Source organism: Gobius niger (genome assembly GCF_951799975.1).
Source record: "Gobius niger genome assembly, chromosome: 2".
Taxonomy (NCBI): domain Eukaryota; kingdom Metazoa; phylum Chordata; class Actinopteri; order Gobiiformes; family Gobiidae; genus Gobius; species Gobius niger.
Window position 1 is genome coordinate 2,052,269 of NC_136853.1, and position 23,884 is coordinate 2,076,152.

The window sequence follows — 23,884 nt, forward strand, 5'->3', positions numbered from 1 at the left end:
GACATACGTGAGGACCAGGATATAAGTGAGGACCAGGACATACGTGAGGACCAGGACATACGTGAGGACCAGGACATACGTGATGACCAGGACATACGTGAGGACCAGGACATATGTGAGGACCAGGACATACTTGAGGACCAGGACATACGTGAGGACCAGGCCATACGTGAGGACCAGGACACACGTGAGGACCAGGATATAAGTGAGGACCAGGACATACGTGAGGACCAGGACATACGTGAGGACCAGGACATACGTGAGGACCAGGACATACGTGAGGACCAGGCCATACGTGAGGACCAGGACATACGTGAGGACCAGGACATACGTGAGGACCAGGATATAAGTGAGGACCACGCCATACGTGAGGACCAGGCCATACGTGAGGACCAGGACATACGTGAGGACCAGGCCATACGTGAGGACCAGGACATACGTGAGGACCAGGCCATACGTGAGGACCAGGACATACGTGAGGACCAGGCCATACGTGATGACCAGGCCATACGTGAGGACCAGGACATACGTGAGGACCAGGCCATACGTGAGGACTAGGACATACGTGAGGACCAGGACATACGTGAGGACCAGGACATACGTGAGGACCAGGACATACGTGAGGACCAGGATATAAGTGAGGACCAGGCCATACGTGAGGACCAGGACATACGTGAGGACCAGGACATACGTGAGGACCAGGCCATACGTGATGACCACGCCATACGTGAGGACCAGGACATACGTGAGGACCAGGACATATGTGAGGACCAGGCCATACGTGAGGACCAGGACATATGTGAGGACCAGGCCATACGTGAGGACCAGGACATACGTGAGGACCACGCCATACGTGAAGACCAGGACATACGTGAGGACCAGGACATACGTGAGGACCAGGCCATACGTGATGACCACGCCATACGTGAGGACCAGGACATACGTGAGGACCAGGACATATGTGAGGACCAGGCCATACGTGAGGACCAGGACATACGTGAGGACCGCGCCATACGTGAGGACCAGGCCATACGTGAGGACCAGGACATACGTGAGGACCAGGACATACGTGAGGACCAGGAAATACGTGAGGACCAGGACATACGTGAGGACCAGGACATACGTGAGGACCAGGCCATACGTGAGGACCAGGACATACGTGAGGACCAGGACATACGTGAGGACCAGGACATACGTGAGGACCAGGCCATACGTGAGGACCAGGACATACGTGAGGACCCGGACATACGTGAGGACCAGGCCATACGTGATGACCAGGACATATGTGAGGACCAGGACATATGTGAGGACCAGGCCATACGTGAGGACCAGGACATACGTGAGGACCAGGATATAAGTGAGGACCAGGCCATACGTGAGGACCAGGACATACGTGAGGACCAGGACATACGTGAGGACCAGGATATAAGTGAGGACCAGGCCATACGTGAGGACCAGGACATACGTGAGGACCAGGACATACGTGAGGACCAGGCCATACGTGATGACCACGCCATACGTGAGGACCAGGACATACGTGAGGACCAGGACATATGTGAGGACCATGCCATACGTGAGGACCAGGACATATGTGAGGACCAGGCCATACGTGAGGACCAGGACATACGTGAGGACCACGCCATACGTGATGACCACGCCATACGTGAGGACCAGGCCATACGTGAGGACCAGGACATACGTGATGACCAGGCCATACGTGAGGACCAGGACATACGTGAGGACCAGGCCATACGTGATGACCAGGACATACGTGAGGACCAGGACATACGTGATGACCAGGACATATGTGAGGACCAGGCCATACGTGAGGACCAGGACATATGTGAGGACCAGGCCATACGTGAGGACCAGGACATACGTGAGGACCACGCCATACGTGAGGACCAGGACATACGTGAGGACCACGCCATACGTGATGACCACGCCATACGTGATGACCAGGACATACGTGAGGACCATGCCATACGTGAGGACCAGGACATACGTGAGGACCAGGCCATACGTGAGGACCAGGACATATGTGAGGACCAGGACATACGTGAGGACCAGGCCATACGTGAGGACCAGGACATACGTGAGGACCACGCCATACGTGAGGACCAGGACATACGTGATGACCACGCCATACGTGAGGACCAGGACATACGTGAGGACCAGGACATACGTGAGGACCATGCCATACGTGAGGACCAGGACATACGTGAGGACCAGGCCATACGTGAGGACCAGGACATATGTGAGGACCAGGACATACGTGAGGACCAGGACATACGTGAGGACCAGGACATATGTGAGGACCAGGCCATACGTGAGGACCAGGACATATGTGAGGACCAGGCCATACGTGAGGACCAGGACATACGTGATGACCAGGACATATGTGAGGACCAGGCCATACGTGAGGACCAGGACATATGTGAGGACCAGGCCATACGTGAGGACCAGGACATACGTGAGGACCACGCCATACGTGATGACCACGCCATACGTGAGGACCAGGACATACGTGAGGACCATGCCATACGTGAGGACCAGGACATACGTGAGGACCAGGCCATACGTGATGACCAGGCCGTACGTGAGGACCACGCCATACGTGAGGACCAGGACATACGTGAGGACCAGGCCATACGTGAGGACCACGCCATACGTGAGGACCAGGACATACGTGAGGACCAGGCCATACGTGATGACCACGCCATACGTGAGGACCAGGACATACGTGAGGACCAGGCCATACGTGAGGACCAGTTCATACGTGATGACCAGGCCATACGTGATGACCAGGCCATACGTGATGACCAGGACATACGTGAGGACCAGGACATACGTGAGGACCAGGCCATACGTGATGACCAGGACATACGTGAGGACCAGGACATACGTGAGGACCAGGACATACGTGAGGACCAGGCCATACGTGATGACCAGGACATACGTGAGGACCAGGACATACGTGAGGACCAGGACATATGTGAGGACCAGGACATACGTGAGGACCAGGCCATACGTGAGGACCAGGACATACGTGAGGACCAGGCCATACGTGATGACCAGGACATACGTGATGACCAGGACATACGTGAGGACCAGGCCATACGTGATGACCAGGACATATGTGAGGACCAGGACATATGTGAGGACCAGGACATACGTGAGGACCAGGCCATACGTGAGGACCAGGCCATATGTGAGGACCAGGACATACGTGAGGACCAGGCCATACGTGAGGACCAGGCCATATGTGAGGACCAGGACATACGTGAGGACCAGGCCATACGTGAGGACCAGGCCATACGTGAGGACCAGGACATACGTGAGGACCAGGCCATACGTGAGGACCAGGACATACGTGAGGACCAGGCCATACGTGAGGACCAGGCCATACGTGAGGACCAGGACATACGTGAGGACCAGGCCATACGTGAGGACCAGGCCATACGTGATGACCAGGCCATACGTGATGACCAGGCCATACGTGAGGACCAGGACATACGTGAGGACCAGGCCATATGTGAGGACCAGGACATACGTGAGGACCAGGCCATACGTGATGACCAGGACATACGTGAGGACCAGGACATACGTGAGGACCAGGCCATACGTGATGACTAGGACATACGTGAGGACCAGGCCATATGTGAGGACCCGGACATACGTGTAGAAAAGGTCTCAGGGCTGTGATTGGCTCAGAGCAGACACGCCTGTGACTTTGGCAACTTTACATCTGGATTCTGGGGAAGTGAGTGGGAGGCGGGTCACAGTCCAGGCTCAGTGAGGTCTATATAAACGGTCAGGGGGGGGTCATTGATCTGTGCGCTGCAGCAGACCGTGCTCCAGGTAAGACTTTTACAGCTGGAAACCTTTTAAACGTAGAGGTAACGTAGAGATAACAATTTGAAACTTCTGTAAATAACTGACAAAAATATGATGAAAAATATAAAGTGAGTTTTCTGCCAAAATGCCTTAAATTTAAAACTTTAATTTTCAGCTACAAAATGTGAATGATGGATCGACACAAGTTTAAATGTGTGGTTATATTTTGTGACATTTAGTTACAAAGATGTTTGCTTGTTGAAATTCAAAATTCAATCAGGTGGAATTAGTTATTTTAAAATCTGTTTGAAAAAAGCCCTGATGATATTGTTGAGTCCAAGCCTGGAAAGTTCAGTCTGTAGTGACTAAAGTCATGAAAATGCATTTTGAGAAAATGTCCTTGAAAATTCCCAAATTAATCTGTGAGGAACCTTGACTCATGGATTAACCCCTAAACTCCCGCCTGAACCGAGCACATTTTCTCCAGTTTGGCTTTACCCCAATCCAAAAGCTTCTGGAAAAAAGCTGTGAAAATAGCAACAAAACTGAGACAAAAACAGTGATGGAAATGTGACAAAAAAGTGACGAAAAATTGATGAAAAAATGACCAAATAAATCAAAAAATGACAAAAAAATGACAAAAAAATGACAAAAAATTGACAAAAAATGACAAAAAATGACAAAAAATGGACAAAAAAATTGACAAAAAATGACAAAAACGTGACAAAAAAGTGACGAAAAATGACAGAAAAAAAGTGATAAAAAGTGATAAAAATTTGACCAAAAAAAAAAAATGGGACAAAAAAGTGACAAAAAATTGATGAAAAAATGACAAAACTTTTACAAAAAAAATGACCAAAAAATGACAAAAAAAAAAAAAAAATGTGAAAAAAAAAGGGAGAAAACACTGACAAAAAAGTGACGAAAAGTTGATGAAAAAAATTACAAAAATGTTACAAAAATGAGTTGAATACCGAACAAAAAAATGATGGGGAAAAAAGATCTGATGACGTGAGGAAAAAGATCCTCTCGGTCCAGGTGGGAGTTAAGAGGTTAAACTCAGTTTGACGCAGCTTAAACCTGGAGCGAGACCGTCTTCTGGAAGTCTTCTGGAAGACGGTCTCGTCTTCCAGAAGACGAGACCGTTTTCCAGAAGACGAGACCGTTTTCCAGAAGACGAGACCGTCTTCCGGAAGACGAGACCGTCTTCCAGAAGACGAGACCGTTTTCCGGAAGACGAGACCGTCCCCTCAGTTTAAACTCATTTGGCAGAGACATGTTTACAGTTTCCCTTCAGGGCGTTTTAACGACAGCATTTCTTGGGAAAGATCAAAATGAATCCGTCTTGACAAACAGGTTTTTGGGCCAAGCTCCTCCCACATAATCACAGGCTGCTGCTCATAAAGGAGCAGATCTCAGTCCAGAAACCACCTCAGCTCCACATTGGACCGACTCTTTTCTTCTGGAACAGTTTCTTTTGTGCATTTTCAGGAATCCGGTTTCTCAATTTCGCTGAAAATGCTGACTTACACAGTAAAGGTCTTCACTGCTTACAGTCTGGCTGACAGTTTAGACATGATCAACATTAAACTAGTGGGTGAAGATGGTGAAAGCGACTGGACCAGGATGACTGGGACGGTAAGTCTTTTTTAAACTTTTCTTAATCAACCCCAGAATAAATCAGCAAATGTAAATGTGTTTCAGGAAACTACGTTAACGCTGACGTGTGGAAACCCCCTGGGAGAACTGCTGTGTGTTCAGCTCCAAAAGCAGAGGAACGTCTTTGAGAACCCTTGGTTTGTAGAGAAGGTGGAGGTGACTTCTCCAGAGGAGAAAGTCTTCAAGTTTCCCATTTACCACTGGATCAAGAGAACCAAGGAGTACAGCTTCTGTGAGGGCAAAGGTCAGGATTACAACACTGCACTGCATAAAGTATTGAACTAGATCAGTATAAACATCTCAATTTGAGCAAAATAATCCAAAGTTAGTTGTTTTGGGCATTTGTCCTGGATTATCTCACTTCTGAGATGTTTCTGACTCGTTTCGATACATTTCGTCCTTATTTCAGGTCATTTTCTTTGCCAATGGGGAAAGAAAATCAGTCTTATCTCATTGGCAATTTTACTTTCTTATTTCAAGCGAGATTTACCCTAGAACTGGTCTGAAATGTCCTCAAACAAGCAAAGCAAACTCGGTCCGATCAGGAAAAGTGTCTAAATGAGTGAAAACCGACAAAACAAGAAACATTTCCTCAATTCAAGTCATTTAAGCCAATGCTTGATATTGACTTTTTGCAGTGTACTATTCTCATCATGTTGTAGCCACAGCTGCCCTGGGGTAGACTGATGGAAGTGAAGCTGTCAGTCTTTGCCATCAGCCCCTCCCATCACCACTCACTCACTCACTACATTCAGCCAGGCTTCCTGCTGTTCCCAAACGTCTCACACAGGATTTGTTAAAGGGCATGTCGTGTTGTCTTTTTTGATGTGCACATATGTGAGTACAGACGACATGAGCCGGGGGTTCATATTAAAGTATGTCAAATAGGTGCATGAAGAGCTAAGTCTGCAGGGGGCGCTGTGGGCTGAACTGAGGACGAGAACAGGGGCGGGGCCTCGATTCAAAGATTACTCATGAATCAATGTGAGCCACACTGGAGCCACCAGATCATCCGTCCCATATTCAGTCCCTTTCCTCAGATGGTCATGTGATTCCAACACTTCCTTGTTCAGGTGTGAAAACTGGTAAAATGTCGTTGAGGCGTTTGTGAAGTGTTTAGACGTGCATGAATCTGATTTATAAGGTCTGTGTAACGATATGTATTATATGTATTGTCTCTGTAGCTCTGAGATCCTGGGAACAACATGACTCAGACAAGTATAAGTACACGAGACAGCAGGAGCTCGACAGGAGGAAGGACAAATACTGGCAAGTACAAAACATGATAATAATTCACTCACAACGACCACGACCTGAAAAAAGAGTGAAGTAAACTTTATTACACGAGCAAAGAGGACGATGAGGGAGAATGACAGAACAATGACTGTAGGGAGGGGCGTGTGAACTTCAGATCACACACAGTAGGATCGTGAGCTCCATGTTCCAGCTCACGTTCCCGTCTCTTCCAGCTGGAAAGTGTATAAGGAGGGTTTACCCCAATGCATCGATGCAGACGACGTCTACGCTCTGCCGTCGGAAGTCCGCTTCTCTTTCACGAAGACTAAAGACTTTTTCCTCAATGCTACTCTTGAGTAAGTCCTGATGTGAACTAAGAACATGCTTTCATCACGTATGTACTAACAAAGGACACGTGTGTAGAATGCTGAAGGACAAGATGATGGAGATGTATAACTGGATTTGGGGCATAGACTCTTGGGAGAGTTTTGAAGCCGTTGAAAAAGCGTTGGCCAAAAGCATCACCTCGGACGTGTCAGGTAATGTCCAGGAACATTCACATTCACTGACCCCCATGAGAAGTGTATATTAGAGCCCTGCACTCCCGCGGGAGTCCCGGGACCCAACGCAAAACAGTGCGGCGCGGGACACATTTTTAAAGCTCATTGTGGGCGCGGGAGGGGGGCGGGACGGCAGAGTGCGGGTGCGGGCGGGTGGGACGATAAACTGCTGTCCCGCAAACTAAATAATTATTCATTTGTTCATTCTATTTTGATAACAAGAGCATTAGTACCGCAGAATCACTGTGTTCATGCTCAAAATTACTACAGTTATTGGCTCCAGTCACTGCGTAACACGGACAAACACAGACTGGATCTATCAAGTCAAACACATAACAACAAACGCACGCGCAATGAGTTAGTGCAACATGGCATTCAGCCAGACTTTACTCCACAGAATAAGCATAAAAACATACTCTCACTGTGCACTCGATCTTATCAATGATTCTCTCTCGTCGTGCCGTCATTAGCGCCATTTGGAAAAAACTTCTTTTGCATAATCCACAACAACAGGCCTGTGTTCACCTGCCCCGCGCCATCACCGCTTGTTTTACATGTCAAAAGTTGTAAATAAGCCTTATTATCCATGGTGTGGCTACTGTAACCACGCGCTGTTGTTGTTGTTGTTGTTGTTGTTGTTGTTGTTGTTGTTGTGCGAGGCAGCGTGAGAGATGCATTTATGGACCGTAGGAAGTGCGCACTTCTGCCGCCGCTCCCCCGGTGTTGAAGTTCCGCCGGCTTTTCCTCCTCCTGCGGTCGTTCCTCCTGATGTTTGGGAGCCAGTTACTGCCCCTATTGCCCCCCCGCTGGAGAACCCCACTGTTATATATTTGTCCACATTTTCCACACGTTTGTGGATAAAAAGGACCGTGAGAAGTGCGCCTTTCCCGCACTTCTCACGGTCCCTGAATGCATCTTCCACGCTGCCTCCACTGACCAAAACAACAGCGCGTGGTTACAGTAGCCACATCATGGATAATAAGGCTTATTTACAACTTTTGACATGTGAAACAAGCGGCGATGGGCGCGGGGCAGGTGAAGTCAGGCCTGTTTTGTGGATTATAAAGTTTTTCCAACTGGAGCTGAGGACTGACCCAGAAGATCGAGTGCACAGTGAGTGTAGTGTTTTTATGCTTATTCTGTGGAGTAAAGTCAGCCCTTAATGTGCGGCTGTTGCACTGACTTACCTGACATGAAGCGCGTGCGTTTGTTGACGTGTTTGTCTTGATAGATTCAGTCTGTGTTTGATGCTACTCAGTGACAGGAGCAGAGCTAAGTTTGGGGTTGAACTGGTGTGACTGTCCCATACACCGTGAAAAACCATGTTATACACAAGGCTATATGAACAGGCCAGAGCTGGTCTATTTGCTTTTTGTGTGACCCGATTTGGCAAGAGCCCAATGAGTCAGGGGAGAGCAGGGCGGAGCAGGACGTCTCTGCTCTGCCCCGTGTGCGCGGCCCGAGGTCTGTCCACACGTCTTCCTGCACTGGTCATGACTCCTGCAGTGCAAACGTCCCCATTTTGCGTATTGCGGGATTTTTGCGGGCGGGAGCGGGACAAAACAACACAGATGCGGGCGGGAGCGGGAATAAAAATTACAATCCTTTGCGGGATGCGGGCGGGAGCGGTACTGCACCATGCGGGGGCGGGCGGGCGCGGGACTGAAAAATCGGTACCGCGCAGACCTCTAGTGTATATGTGTTTGTTATCACTGGTTCTGTTCTTCAGTTTATGTGAAACAGAACTGGAAAGAAGACGCTTTCTTTGGTTACCAGTGTCTGAACGGCGTCAACCCCATGATGATCAAACGCTGCGACTGTCTGCCCGAAAAGTTCCCTGTCACTGATGATCTGGTCACATTGGAGGGAACCAAGACATTATCAGAGGAACTGAAGGTCTTTACCCATTTCAATGATCCTCTTCTCTGGGATTAGATCTGACCCTGTGAAGTAGATGTTAGATTCAGGCTCTGCTGATGTTAAGCTCTGAACTCCCTGAACCGAGAGGATCTGTTTCCTCACGTCATCACATTTTTTTCCCATCATTTTTTTGTTTAGTATTCAACTCATCATTTTTGTAACTTTTTTGTCATTTTTTCGTCAATTTTTTGTCATATTTTTTTTGTCACATTTTTGGTCACATTTTTGTCATTTTTTTGTCATTTTTTTGTCATTTTTTTTGTCACATTTATCGTCATTTTTTTGTCATTTTTTTGTAATTTTTTTGTCATTTTTCGCAATTTTTTTAAAATTTTAGTGTCAAATTTTATCACATTTTTTATTTATTTTTTCACATTTTTTTTTAATTTTTTTTAATTTTTTTGTCACATTTTTGTCATTTTTTTGTCACATTTTTGTCATTTTTTTGTCACATTTTTGTCATTTTTTTGTCATTTTTTTGATATTTTTTGTCATTTTTTTTGTCATTTTTCGCCATTTTTTTAAATTTTTTGTGTCAATTTTTATTTTTTTTTGTGATTTTTTTGTCACATTTTTGTCATTTTTTTGTCACATTTTTGTCATTTTTTCGTCATTTTTTTGTAATTTTGTGTCAAATTTTTATCACATTTAAAAATAAAAAGTGTCATTTTTTTGTCACATTTTTTCTTCATTTTTTGTGATTTTTTGTCAATTTTTTTTAATTTTTGTGTCAAATTTTAATCACATTTTTTTTTTAAAATGTCAACATTTTATCAAATATTTGTCACATTTTTGTCATTTTTTGTCACATTTTGTCACATTTTTTCGTCAATTTCTTGTGACATTTTTGTGACATTTCTGCCACTTTTTCACCAATTTTTCGTCACTTTTTTGTCACATTTCCATCATTGTTTTCGTCTCAGTTTTGTTGCTATTTTCACAGCTTTTTTCCAGAAGCTTTTGGATTGGGGTAAAGCCAAACTGGAGAAAATGTGCTGGGTTCAGGTGGGAGTTAAGGGGTTAAGATGTGAGAGCTCTACATGTGTGAGACATGTATGAAACATGTTGGAATAAAGGCTCTCCAACACGTGTCATACATAATCATGCTTTGTTATTAGTTAGATGTCAGGTCCACGGGCCAGATCCGGCCCCTCAGCAAAGAGCCTCTGGCCCCAAGATGATTTTCAGAAATATTCTTGCTTATATGTTTAAAATTCCTGAGATTCCCAAGAAATCAAAGGAAATCTGACCTCCACGACACTTCCTCCCCTGCTTTAGACGATGGTTTGAATGAAAGATATTGTGATGATTACACAGATCAAGAGTTAATTTTATGCTAATTCATATTTCAGAATGGAAACTTGTTCCTGTGCGACTACAAGGATTTGGATGGAGTCCAGACTGGTCTCATCAATAATAAACAGCAGTATCTGGCGGCTCCTCTTGTCCTCCTCCACAGAACTCCTGAGGATGAACTGAAGCCTGTGGCCATTCAGGTGAGACTTCACGTCCACATACGGAGTGTGGACATTTATGTGTCGCCTCCAGGGTACTGAACAACAACATGCTCTGAGTTATATTTAATTCGTCTAACTTCAGATTCATCAGAAAATCCATGTCCACCCAAGCAGCCAAAGTGTTCATGCACTCAATGATTCTTTCCCACAAAACCTCAAGCCGAAAACACCAAACCACGACAGTCCTTATACAAACCTCCTCTCCAAACACAACATTCAACTTCACCAACATGTGTCTGATTTAACATTTTGCATGGCCTGGCACCCCCACCTCTCAGGGATTTCATCAGTCTGCATAATACAGTCAGGGCTTCAAAACACTGAGCAGTCTTCCAACTACAATCAGAGAAACACCTCCTTTAGTTTATTCCACTCACATCTCATCAAATGGCTCATAAAAAGCCAGACCCGTCATCATGAAACTCTTTGCTGCCCTCTTGTGACGAGCCTTGTGTGTGTTTGTTGTGTTCTTTTGTTCTTGTCATTTTCCACTGACGTCTTAGCTCTCTGTGTAAGTGTTAGTTTCTCTGTGTAAGTGTTAGTTTCTCTGTGTAAGTGTTAGTTTCTCTTTGTAAGTGTTAGTTTCTCTGTGTAAGTGTTAGTTTCTCTGTGTAAGTGTTAGTTTCTCTCTGTGTAAGTGTTAGTTTCTCTGTGTAAGTGTTAGTCTCTCTGTGTAAGAGTTAGTTTCTCTGTGTAAGTGTTAGTGTCTCTGTGTAAGTGTTTGTTTCTCTGTGTAAGTGTTAGTTTCTCTGTGTAAGTGTTAGTTTCTCTGTGTAAGTGTTAGTTTCTCTGTGTAAGTGTTAGTTTCTCTGTGTAAGTGTTAGTTTCTCTGTGTAAGTGTTAGTTTCTCTGTGTAAGTGCTAGTTTCTCTGTGTAAGTGCTAGATTCTCTGTGTAAGTGTTAGTTTCTCTCTGTGTAAGTGTTAGTTTCTCTGTGTGTTAGTTTCTCTGTGTAAGTGTTAGTTTCTCTGCGTAAGTGTTAGTTTCTCTCTGTGTAAGTGTTAGTTTCTCTCTGTGTAAGTGTTAGTTTCTCTCTGTGTAAGTGCTAGATTCTCTGTGTAAGTGTTAGTTTCTCTCTGTGTAAGTGTTAGTCTCTCTGTGTAAGTGTTAGTTTCTCTGTGTAAGTGTTAGTTTCTCTGTGTTAGTGTTAGTTTCTCTGTGTAAGTGTTAGTTTCTCTGTGTAAGTGTTAGTGTCTCTGTGTAAGTGTTAGTTTCTCTGTGTAAGTGTTAGTTTCTCTGTGTAAGTGTTAGTTTCTCTGTGTAAGTGTTAGTTTCTCTGCGTAAGTGTTAGTTTCTCTCTGTGTAAGTGTTAGTTTCTCTGCGTAAGTGTTAGTTTCTCTGTGTAAGTGTTAGTTTCTCTCTGTGTAAGTGTTAGTTTCTCTCTGTGTAAGTGTTAGTTTCTCTGTGTAAGTGTTAGTCTCTCTGTGTAAGTGTTAGTTTCTCTGTGTAAGTGTTAGTTTCTCTGTGTAAGTGTTAGTTTATCTGTGTAAGTGTTAGTTTCTCTGTGTAAGTGCTAGATTCTCTGTGTAAGTGTTAGTTTCTCTGTGTAAGTGTTAGTTTCTCTGTGTAAGTGTTAGTTTCTCTGTGTAAGTGTTAGTTTCTCTCTGTGTAAGTGTTAGTTTCTCTCTGTGTAAGTGTTAGTTTCTCTGTGTAAGTGTTAGTTTCTCTGTGTAAGTGTTAGTTTCTCTCTGTGTAAGTGTTAGTTTCTCTCTGTGTAAGTGTTAGTTTCTCTGTGTAAGTGTTAGTTTCTCTGTGTAAGTGTTAGTTTCTCTGCGTAAGTGTTAGTTTCTCTCTGTGTAAGTGTTAGTTTCTCTGTGTAAGTGTTAGTTTCTCTGTGTAAGTGTTAGTTTCTCTGTGTAAGTGTTAGTTTCTCTGTGTAAGTGTTAGTTTCTCTCTGTAAGTGTTAGTTTCTCTGTGTGTTAGTTTCTCTGTGTAAGTGTTAGTTTCTCTGTGTAAGTGTTAGTCTTCCTGCTTTTATTTTACTTGTGTATTTCACTGCTTTATTCTCCACCTACAATGTTTATCATGCTCTATCACTGCTTTATTTTTGACCCTGGACTTTTTTTGTAGGTCGCCTTCTGTCCATCTGAAAACTGGCCTCTTGGCTAAGTTTCACCGCTAGTTAATATGCACTGTCTTATAATAAATACATATGAATATAAACCATCAGTATGAGTTCCTATAAGCAGCTTTTCTTTGTGGTCAGGCAGAGGAACTTGTTTCAACATTTCAGCTCCCATTTTGTGCATAGATTTCTCAGGTTGTGGGATTCTCATTTTGGTCGGAGGGACATGATCTTCCTCACTGTCTCCACTGTCTTCTTCTGATGTGTGCTCCATGATGCTGCTCGAGGGGTTTGGCTGGGCCTACGTTACCCTGTTTGTTAATTTGCTTGTAAAGCTCATGAAAGATGGTGCTTTGTGTTCAGCTCAAACAGAAACCAGGAAAGGACAACCCCATCTTTGTCTCCACCGACCGCGAGTACGACTGGTTATTGGCCAAGATCTTTGTGAGAAGTGCAGATTCTAACAAACAGCAGGTCACGGCTCACCTGCTGCGCACTCACCTGCTGGCTGAAGTCTACGCTGTGGCTTTACTGAGGAACCTGCCCAAGGTGCATCCTCTCTACAAGGTACCACAGGGACAGGTCCAGGCCTTTGACTGTAATGTGTGTGACTAATGAAGACTGTCTTCTTCTTCAGCTTCTCATTCCTCACACTCGTTACACTCTACAAACCAACGTCGGCACAAGGAAAAGGGTGATTTCTGAAGATGGGGTTTTTGCATCGGTAATTATTACATTTAAAATACAGTGAGACACACAGTAAACTCACATATTTCAATTGATTTAAAGTTTGCAGCTGCAAGTGTGGAGGGAATGACCGCCCTCCTGCGACGCTGTCATTCCACTGTGACGTACGAGGCGCTCTGTATCAAAGAGGACGTTAAAGAGAGAGGACTGGAGTCAGTGCCAAACTTCTACTACAGAGACGATGGATTCAAGCTCTGGGACATCATCGAGAAGTACTGGATTCACACTGATTGTTCAGTTCATTGCTGATTTGATTCATGTTATATTTGAAATCTTTAAAGGTATGTGAAAGGAGTACTAACCTACTACTACAAGAAAGACGAGGAAATCAAACGAGACACTGAGTTGCAGGATTATATCCAGGACATATTTGAGCACGGCTTTGGTTCTAGAGAAACATCAGGTGAGTTCAAATCAGACACTGTGGATGTTCTGATGCTCATTATTACTAATAGTAGTAGTTGAATCCAACGGCACCCGTTACTGAAAAACAATCTCCCTCAGGGATTCCTCAAAGGTTCGAGACCGTTGATGAGTTGGTCAAGTTTGTAACGATGGTCATTTTCACCTGCTCAGCCCAACACTCCGTGGTCAACAACGGGCAGGTGTGTTTCTGACCCTGACACTCAGAGGACGTTACACATGAACATCCCTGATCACATTTGTCTTTAATCTTTATGTCTCTATCGTTGGTCAGGCTGACTATGGCAGCTGGATGCCCAACACTCCCACCTCTTTACAGAAACCTCCCCCGACTGAGAAAGGCACCGCCACTTTAGAAACGGTCCTGCAGACACTTCCTGATCACAACACGACTCAAAGAGGCGTATCCGTCATGAAGCTGCTGAACTCACAGTCCTCTGACTTTGTGAGTCCCGCTGGAGCACCGTCATTTAGATTCAGTGTGGTTTTAATCCAGATCTTTAACCTGACTCTGTCTCCTCAGGTTGCTCTTGGCCAGTTCCCGAACCAGCATTTCACAGAAGACGCTCCGTGCCGCCTGATGGAAGAGTTTGCTGCTGATCTGAAGATACTCGATGAGGAAATCGATGAGAAGAACAAAGAGCGCACGCCGGCGTACTCACATCTGAGGCCGACGCTGATGGAGAACAGTGTGTCTATTTAACCTCTTAACTCCCGCCTGAACCGAGAGGATCTTTTTCCTCACGTCATCACATTTCTTTTCCATCATTTTTTTGTTCGGTGTTCAACTAATTTTTTTGTCATTTTTTATCACATTTTTATCACATTTGTCATTTTTTGTCACATTAAAAAAAAAAAATCATACATTTTTTGTCCAATTTTTATCAAAATTTTGTCACATTTTTGTCCCATTTTTGTAATTTTTTTGTAATTTTTTTGTCAAATTTGTGTCATTTATTCATCCATTTTTCGTCACTTTTTTGTCAATGTTTTCTCACATTTTTGTCACATTTAAAAAAAAAAATCATAAATTTTTTATCAAATTTTTTTCATTTTTTTGTCAATTTCGTATCACTTTTTGTCACATTTTTTTTAATTTTTTGTCAAGTTTTTATCACATTTTTGTCTTTTTTTTGTCACATTTTGTCACATTTTTTCATCAATTTTTCGTCACTTTTTTTTCAATGTTTTCTCACTTTTCTGTCACATTTCCATCATTGTTTTCCTCTCAGTTTTGTTGCTATTTTCTCACCTTTTTTCCAGAAGCTTTTGGATTGAGGTAAAGCCAAACTGGAGAAAATGTGCTCGGTTTAGGTGGGAGTTAAGGGGTTAAAGGTCGTCTCTGTTTCGGACGTCACAGAAATGCTTCTTTTCTTGCCTCTAAGGTGAGGCCACAGGAAGCTGCTTCTCTTTGCTCTTTTGGATCCAAACATGTTCTTATTGACCGTCACTGTTTGGTTTGGATTTTGTTTTTTCATTTGTTTAAAAGTCCGATCTCTATTTTGTCTCAACTTTTCTGTGAAATGTTCAACAGCCAAAGTGAGCGACGCAAATAAAGCTTTGTTATATCCAGTACAGAAACAATGCTCATCACTGGCTCACACGACAGTCCTGTACATGTGTCATGTGTTACTTTCACACGGGTTCAGTCACAGAAGTTTACAGTCTGATTATGAAAATATAGAAGAGACCAGAAATAAGCTCCAGGGGGTTCCTCCTTATGTTTTTATCTGTCAGTGTCACCGTATTTTCACACAATTCCATCTTCTCTATTTTCAACTGTGGATCATCTGTTCACACGTGTGTCCTTCAATAACCTCTTAACTCCCGCCTGAACCCGCCTGAGAGGAGCTTTTTCCTCACGCCAGCACATTTTTTTCCATCATTTGTTTGTTGGGTATTCAACTCATTTTTGGTACTTTTTGTCATTTTTTTGTCATTTTTTTGTCACATTTTGTCATATTTTTACCATTTTTTTCATCAATTTTTTTATCAAATTTTTGTCATTTTTTGTCAAATTTGTGTCATTTTTTCTTCCATTTTTCGTCACTTTTTTGTCACATTTCCATCATTGTTTTCGTCTCAGTTTTGTTGCTATTTTCACAGCGTTTTTCCAGAAGCTTTTGGATTGGGGTAAAGCCAAACTGGAGAAAATGTGCTGGGTTCAGGCGGGAGTTAAGGGGTTCAGATGAAATGAACATGTGGCTCTGAGAGAAAAAGCTCCTGACTTTGAAACACTAATGGCCACATGTTCACTCTGTAAAGTCCTCAGACTCAGATCACGCTACTGTTTTTAAAGTTTCAGAACACGTTTTCTTAAAGGGATGTTTCAGGATGTTTGATATAGGGCAGGGGTCGGCAACGTCAGGCCCGGGGGTCAAAACCGGCCCTCCATCATCAAACTCTGGCCCTCGAGATGATTTTGAGAAATATTATGACCCAAATCAGAACTCAAATGCCTGTTAAAGTATTCCAGAAATGTTAAAAATACTGTCAATTACTTAATATGTCTTAGCAGAGCACCCTTTAAGGCCATAATCCTAAAAGAATTCTCTAAGAATACTAAGAAATGACTTAAATCTACTTGAATTAAGAGATTAAATCTAAAGATTGAGTGGATTTGGTCTGGCCTTGAAGCAGATAAAACCTATTCTTGCCAATGGAACAAGCACAAGTTTTTTCTTAATAGGCGGCGTTCACGATTTAGAATGTGATGATGTCGGAAGTGAGCGGGGGAAGTCTTTCGGAGTTACTGCGTGGACGTTTTGCTCCTCGTATCATTACGCCTCACAATATAGTCCCCCTTTTTATCTGCTTATAAAATCGACATGCTACATTTCTGTGTAAATATACTTCGCATGAAAACACTTCACGTAACTTTATTTAAATAGGGAACACGTGGAAGAGCTTGGTAGCTTCTATCGTGAGCTTTTTTGGAGCTATGTGACATGTGGGAGAGGCTGCGTATGTGCTCCGTTTGCCTGGCAGAGCGCACGGACAAAGACCAGACGGGGATATATTACTCGTCTAAAGTGAGGTAAGAACATATCTCAGTGTGTAAAAACGGTGGCCTGTTCCTTTAAGGACGCCGAAAGATCATGCCACAGCCACAGTGGAGACGGAGAGGAAGTGAACCCGCGTGACCCGTAACTTTTAGGAAGTTGGAAGTTTGGGAAGTGGACCCGCAACAATAAAAGGCTCTACCAAATAAGGAGATAAGACAGAGCAGAAAACAGGAAGCTCAGCGTCGTCCTGCCTCAGATCTGCTCGGAGACGTCTTTCAAACATGTCTCTCTTCGTGCTCGTCTTCGTCCTGATGCTTCATAGGCTTGGTGAGTACAAATACATTTATAATAGTATCATGAAATTCCCTCTTTGTAAAATGAAGACACATTCTGCCATAACTCACTATGATCTGATAAAACGTCCCACTGTCCAAGCATTTGTAAATCATCATTTCCTCATTTCTAAGACTTTGTTCCTCATTTATAAAGAGTAATGACCTTCCTGAATATGTTTAGAGGCGATAAAAGATCAGTCAAGAGTTTCAAAAACTTCCAAAACACACATCATGAGTTCATGAGTTCAAACTAAAACATGCAGGAGCGCTGCTTGGATATCCTTGTTTTTTCAAAAATCTAACTTTGGTGCTCTTCAGTGCAGGGATCAGCATTTGACTTTAAAAAGATACAAAACTGAGGCGCTCAAAGAAAAGGTGCTGGTCTTTATTGCAGCACGGCCATTAGATTAAAACATTGCCTACGCGTTTCAGCCGTATAGGCTTTCGTCAGGGCAGGACTCGAGTGATGTGTGAGCAGCTTTTAAACTGTATGAAGTGGTCACATGACCCATAGGGGCTGGAACTCAGTCAGCTGATGCAGTACATCCTATGAGCAGGATTTCAGAATACAAGGAAATGTACAAAAATACATATCAGGATGATATACAAATATCTACACATTATTTACAGTCATATATACAAACATCTTCTATAAACAGAAGCATTAAAGAAAAGGTGTAAAGTCCAGTTCCCCATTGAGACCTGGATGCTCTGTTGCTTTCAGAGTGTAGATCCAGAAGGACGCCCTCTGCAGGAGACTTTTAAGTCTGTCGCCTCCTCTTAATGGCTCAGGGATGTGATCTATACAAAATGCTTTTAAGGTGTTAAGTCCATGGTTAGAGTGTTTAAAATGCAGAGCCATGGGGTACAGAGGATTCCCTGTACGTATGGCCTGTTTATGTTCTGCCAATCTACATTTTAGCTTGTGCTTAGTTCTACCAATATAGAAACAGCCACATGGGCACTCAAGCCTGTAAACCACAGCACTGGTGTTACAGTTAATAAAAGAGTTAATGGAAAATGTTTGATTTGGGGTCATTTTTGACCCCATTTTGTTTCTCTAATATTTCACTCATAAAATAACATTTTGAAATAAATGTGGTTCTATCTTTAGTTTGACTTCATAAAAATGCACTTGTAACCCGCATTTAGTAGAGCCTTTTATTTTTTTCGGGTCCACTTCCTGCGCCACCCCAAACTTCCAACTTCCTACAAGTTACGGGTCACGCGGGTTCACTTCCTCTCCGTCTCCACTGTGGCTGTGGCATGATCTTTCGGCGTCCCCAAACAAATGAACGACACGCTCCAAGCTTAGCGATTCAAGTTCTGAATCCTAGGTAAGTCTTTTGCCATCCGCTTCTCAAACTATATTATGTCTCGTTCTGCGTGTGATTGCTCACGGAAGCGTTACTTTGACTATAGCTGCTGCCGTTCCTCAACCAGAGCCCCTGTCTGGTTCCGCTGTGTTTAGACGTCGGGCCGCGCCTGGAGACTCCGCGCTAAACATTCTAAACTCAAAGGTGAATTGTTTGTTTGTTCTATCGTGAAAGCCGAATTGTAGGCATTGCTTTAAACGATTAGCTTGTTCGCTAATCTAAAGAATTATTGCCGTTTTGAGCGTTTTTTGTCACTTTCGTGACTGCCGCTGAAATGGTAACATGTTTGGTGGCCATTGAAGCCCATTGATTTTAACTGAATATTGCGCAATACCAATTCGAATACCAAACTCTGCATTTGTGTTTGGATTATTCGACCACTGAATTTAAACGTGCACTTTGTTTATTATTTTTCTCAATGTGATTTGAGTTGTTTTGATTCTGAACACAACTTTCAGATACAATTCACAGTGTGGGGTAACATCATTACACATGAGTGTAATATGCATTTGCATTCAGCATGTATGTTTATGCATATTGATTTATTTATTTATTGATATTGATTTACTTTATTTCGTTGGTTACTTTAGTAACTAGGTTACTTAACCTGTGTTTTTTGGCCTTGTAGGTCAGGTTTTTTGTATGGAACCAACAAAGTCCAACCCTACCCCATGAACTCTTGAACTCTCGATGGTCCCAACTCGAGGACTCCTAACGAGATGGCGAGCTACGAACCCTCGGACCTATACGTGGTAGGATAAGCAAAACACACATCCATCCGATACGCTTGAACTCTGCCCTAACTGGATTACCGCTCAACTCGAACTCTATTCCGGCCGTGGGACATATCGGGACGGTTTTTTTTTCCCCCTTTCCCCTTTTATTTGGGTTTTCTTTTCCCCTCCCATTCGTTGGCGGCGCGTTGCTCCGCCCTCGAACTGTCCAAACTATTTTGTGATTCCTGTACTCATGTTGTTCCGTCATGTGCTTGAAGAATACAGACACTAAAATTGAAATCCATGGCTCTGGTATAATCATTCACAACCCAGGCTCCGTGACGAACCATCTTCTGTGCATTCTAGCTTCCGCAGTCAACCGCCTAGCCTTTAAATGTTACACACTGATAGTAAATGTTCCAGTTTTTATTATTTTTTGGGTTGGTTGGACATGTTTATGTAAGAAAAGTCAAATTTTGAGCCAAAAAATGCCCTGTAGCACTGAAAATCCTGAAGTGGATATAACTCCAAGTATTTGGTGAATTGGGCACTGGGAGAGGCTCAAAGGTAGAGCAGGTTCTGTTTTTGAAAAATGTTTCATTTTTGAATGAGAGCAAATAGTTACACTCGTGGTCTCTGGGGTCATTTATGACCCCGGCAAAACCCCATTCATTTCAATGGAGATGAGCCGATCCTGCAGGTTTTCTATCTTTGACCTTTTGTACCGACTTCATTTGTGCTTCAGATATGAAACCATTATTATGTTTCCATCCCAGAGGACCTCCTTGACATGCACATTCAACAGATTTTGAATTCACATATTTTTACAATAGTTACAGGGCCTAAAGCCTGAAAACAGCAGCAGCTCTCCATTCATTTCAATGGCAGTGTCCTCCATGTCTGTGATTCCAGCTATATTTTTGACTTTTGCCTTTCATACAAACTTCATTTCAACTCCAAATCCATAACTTTTTTAAATATACACTCCACAGAGCCTCCACTACATGCACATGTGCCACATTTTGAATTCAGTCATTTTTTCATAGTTTTAGGACCCAAAAACCAGTGCTATAACCCAGTTTCGAAATATAGCCAAACTGTGATTCTCGCTCTCTTATTTCAGGAAAGTCTCTATATTCTCATCAAAAATCTGCTCAAAGCAGAGTTTACATCTTAATTCATCAACTTTTATCAAAATATTAAATGTTCAGTGCAGTTTGACAGTGAAAGTAAAGTACAGTAGAGCAGAATGTGTTTGGAAAAACAAAGCTGTAAAAGTTAAACAAACAACTGATATTCTATAAACACCAAACAAATGCACATTTCTTTATACAAAATCATCTTTTTTGATCATGATCTCTCCTAAAACTACTCAGACACTGAAATGCATCAGATTTTATGATCTGTGATAAAGTTTTGAGTGTTTACAGCCTTTTGTCTCTGCAGGTGAACAGTAGAGCAGCTCATGTTTGGTTCAGGTGACGTTTATAAACACTCAAACTAAACTGTACTAAATACAGCTTCAGCTCCAACACCGGGATAACACATCACAGTGAACATGTTCCTGGACCTTTAGAACAAATAAAAACACAATTCAAACACAGACACATCGTCCAACACAGACGTTCCTCCATCACAGCTCAGTTTGAAAAACAAACGTCCAAAAGAGAATCTCTCAGGTCAGTCCCGACCCACAGTCCACATCTGCACCAGCTGCTCTTAGAAACATTTATTTATATTCCATTTTATATGTCCTGTTATTTTTGTGAATATTTATAATGCTTTCACTATGTTTTTTATTTTCTATTTGACCATATTTCCACATTCTGAGGCTGTATTTGACACAGTAAGTCCGAGAGTCCACACAGGTTTACATGAACATAACGCATGCCGTTCACCTGCAGAGACAAAATGCTGTGAACACTCAAAACTTTATCACAGATCATAAAATCTGATGCATTTCAGTGTCTGAGTAGTTTGAAAGAGATCAAGACCAAAAAAGATGATTTTGTATAGATAAATGTGCATTTGTTTGGTGTTTATAGAATATCAGTTGTTTGTTTAACTTTTACAGCTTTGTTTTTCCAAACACATTCTGCTCTACTGTACTTTACTTTCACTGTCAAACTGCACTGAACATTTAATATTTTGATAAAAGTTGATGAATTAAGATGTAAACTCTGCTTTGAGCAGATTTTTGATGAGAATATAGAGACTTTCCTGAAATAAGAGAGCGAGAATCACAGTTTGGCTGTATTTCGAAACTGGGTTATAGCACTGGTTTTTGGGTCCTAAAACTATGAAAAAATGACTGAATTCAAAATGTGGCACATGTGCATGTAGTGGAGGCTCTGTGGAGTGTATATTTAAAAAAGTTATGGATTTGGAGTTGAAATGAAGTTTGTATGAAAGGCAAAAGTCCAAAATATAGCTGGAATCACAGACATGGAGGACACTGCCATTGAAATGAATGGAGAGCTGCTGCTGTTTTCAGGCTTTAGGCCCTGTAACTATTGTGAAAATATGTGAATTCAAAATCTGGTGAATGTGCATGTCAAGGAGGTCCTCTGGGATGGAAACATAATAATGGTTTCATATCTGAAGCACAAATGAAGTCGGTACAAAAGGTCAAAGATAGAAAACCTGCAGGATCGGCTCATCTCCATTGAAATGAATGGGGTTTTGCCGGGGTCATAAATGACCCCAGAGACGACGAGTGTAACTATTTGCTCTCATTCAAAAATGAAACATTTTTCAAAAACAGAACCTGCTCTACCTTTGAGCCTCTCCCAGTGCCCAATTCACCAAATACTTGGAGTTATATCCACTTCAGGATTTTCAGTGCTACAGGGCCATTTTTGGCTCAAAATTTGACTTTTTTTACATAAACATGTCCCACCGACCCAAAAAATAATAAAAACTGGTAAATTTACTATCAGTGCATTTTTATGAAGTCAAACTAAAGATAGAACCCACATTTATTTCAAAATGTTATTTTATTAGTGAAATATTAGAGAAACAAAATGGGGTCAAAAATGACCCCAGGTGACCACGAGTGTAACTATTTGTTCTCATTCAAATGCATGAGAAAATTCAAAAATTGCATTAACACAAAAGTTTGACTATTTCCACTTGGAAACTGACCAGATAGTCCGAGTTATCCTCAGAATTCGATTTTTGATATTTTATGACTGTTGTTTGTTCAGGATTTGGTGTTTTTTTACATAAACGAGGCCTACAAACTGAAAAAAAATAAAAAACACATTTTTTTTGTATCAGGCCATTAGTCTGAAGCTACACTAAAGATAGAACCCAAACTTATTGAAAAAGGTTATTTTATGGCTGAGATATTAGAGAAACAAAATGGGGTCAAAAATGACCCCAGGTGACCACGAGTGTAACTCTGAATTATGGGGCACACAAGGGTTAAATAGAAGTGAAATTGCCTCAATTCCTCATTTGATCCAGACCAAAAAAGTAGCACATCATCTATATAGCGCCCCCACCATATTATTTTATCAAGAAATATGTTTAGATTGGAGTAGACAAAGTTTTCTTCCCAAAAACCCAAATATAGATATAGTAATTAGGAGCAAAGCCCCCATTGCTGTACCTTTCTGCTGTTTGTACATGCGGTTAAGGAACAGAAAAACATTGTTGTACAAAGTCCATTTAGTAAGGTCCACTATGAATCCAGCTGGTGGCATCTCCTCAGAAGATCTCTTATTTAGATAGTGTGTGAGAGCCGTAAGTCCATCTTCATGTTCAATATTAGTGTAGAGCGATTCTGCATCCATCGTTACTAAATATCCAGAGCCAATATTTTTAATGTCTTTAAGTTTATTCAGGACTTGTGTACTGTCCTGACTAAAAGATGGCAGAGTAGACACATAGCTTTTAATATGAAAATCTATGAAATGACGGGATACGTGGATTTTTGCATAAAAGGAAGTCATATTCTTGTTTTGTAATCCAGTCTTCATTTTCAGCATGTGTGAGGAGTTCCATTAGCTCAGACTGGAGTTGTGGTAGTGGGTTTGACTGCAGTGGGATGTAGTGCTCACAGTTGTTCAGCTGTCTCATAGCCTCTGTGATGTACTGATCCCTCCCCCAAACAACCACAGCTCCTCCCTTGTCCGCCCGTTTAATTACTATATCTTCATTTGTAGGCAACCAATTTAATGCCTCTTTTTCTTCAAAAGATAGGTTGTGGGTGACTAAAATGCACTTCAAGTTGGATTACAAATATTAGGCATACATTTTGATTTGGGCTTAAATATCCTTGTAGTACTATGGTGTGTCCCAGAGCGAAGGGCGGCCTGATTAGGATTTGTATGATACCATAGTTTTAACTGAAGACTGCGATGGAATTTAAACAAGTCTACTTTTGTTTGAAACTCTTTGGTTTTATTTGTTGGAGCAAATGTAAGTCCTTTAGATAACACAGCAATGTGGCTCGATGTCAGTTGGGTATTAGAAACATTGATTA

The 23,884-nt window shown here is 42.5% G+C and overlaps 2 protein-coding genes across 2 annotated transcripts in view; one reads left to right on the forward strand and one right to left on the reverse strand.

The window, feature by feature from the left end:
* LOC306983125 (uncharacterized protein) overlaps positions 1-23,884 on the reverse strand; it is a 269,919-nt gene that overhangs the window by 88,235 nt on the left and 157,800 nt on the right. The gene's annotated exons all lie outside the window — the stretch shown is intronic.
* Positions 13,139-14,666, forward strand: LOC306959886 (arachidonate 12-lipoxygenase, 12R-type-like; the record flags this gene model as incomplete). Its single annotated transcript, XM_079552138.1, has 7 exons — positions 13,139-13,360; positions 13,431-13,517; positions 13,583-13,752; positions 13,822-13,943; positions 14,045-14,145; positions 14,238-14,408; positions 14,487-14,666. 7 exons carry the CDS (start codon positions 13,139-13,141, stop codon positions 14,664-14,666), a joined length of 1,053 nt encoding a protein of 350 aa, XP_079408264.1.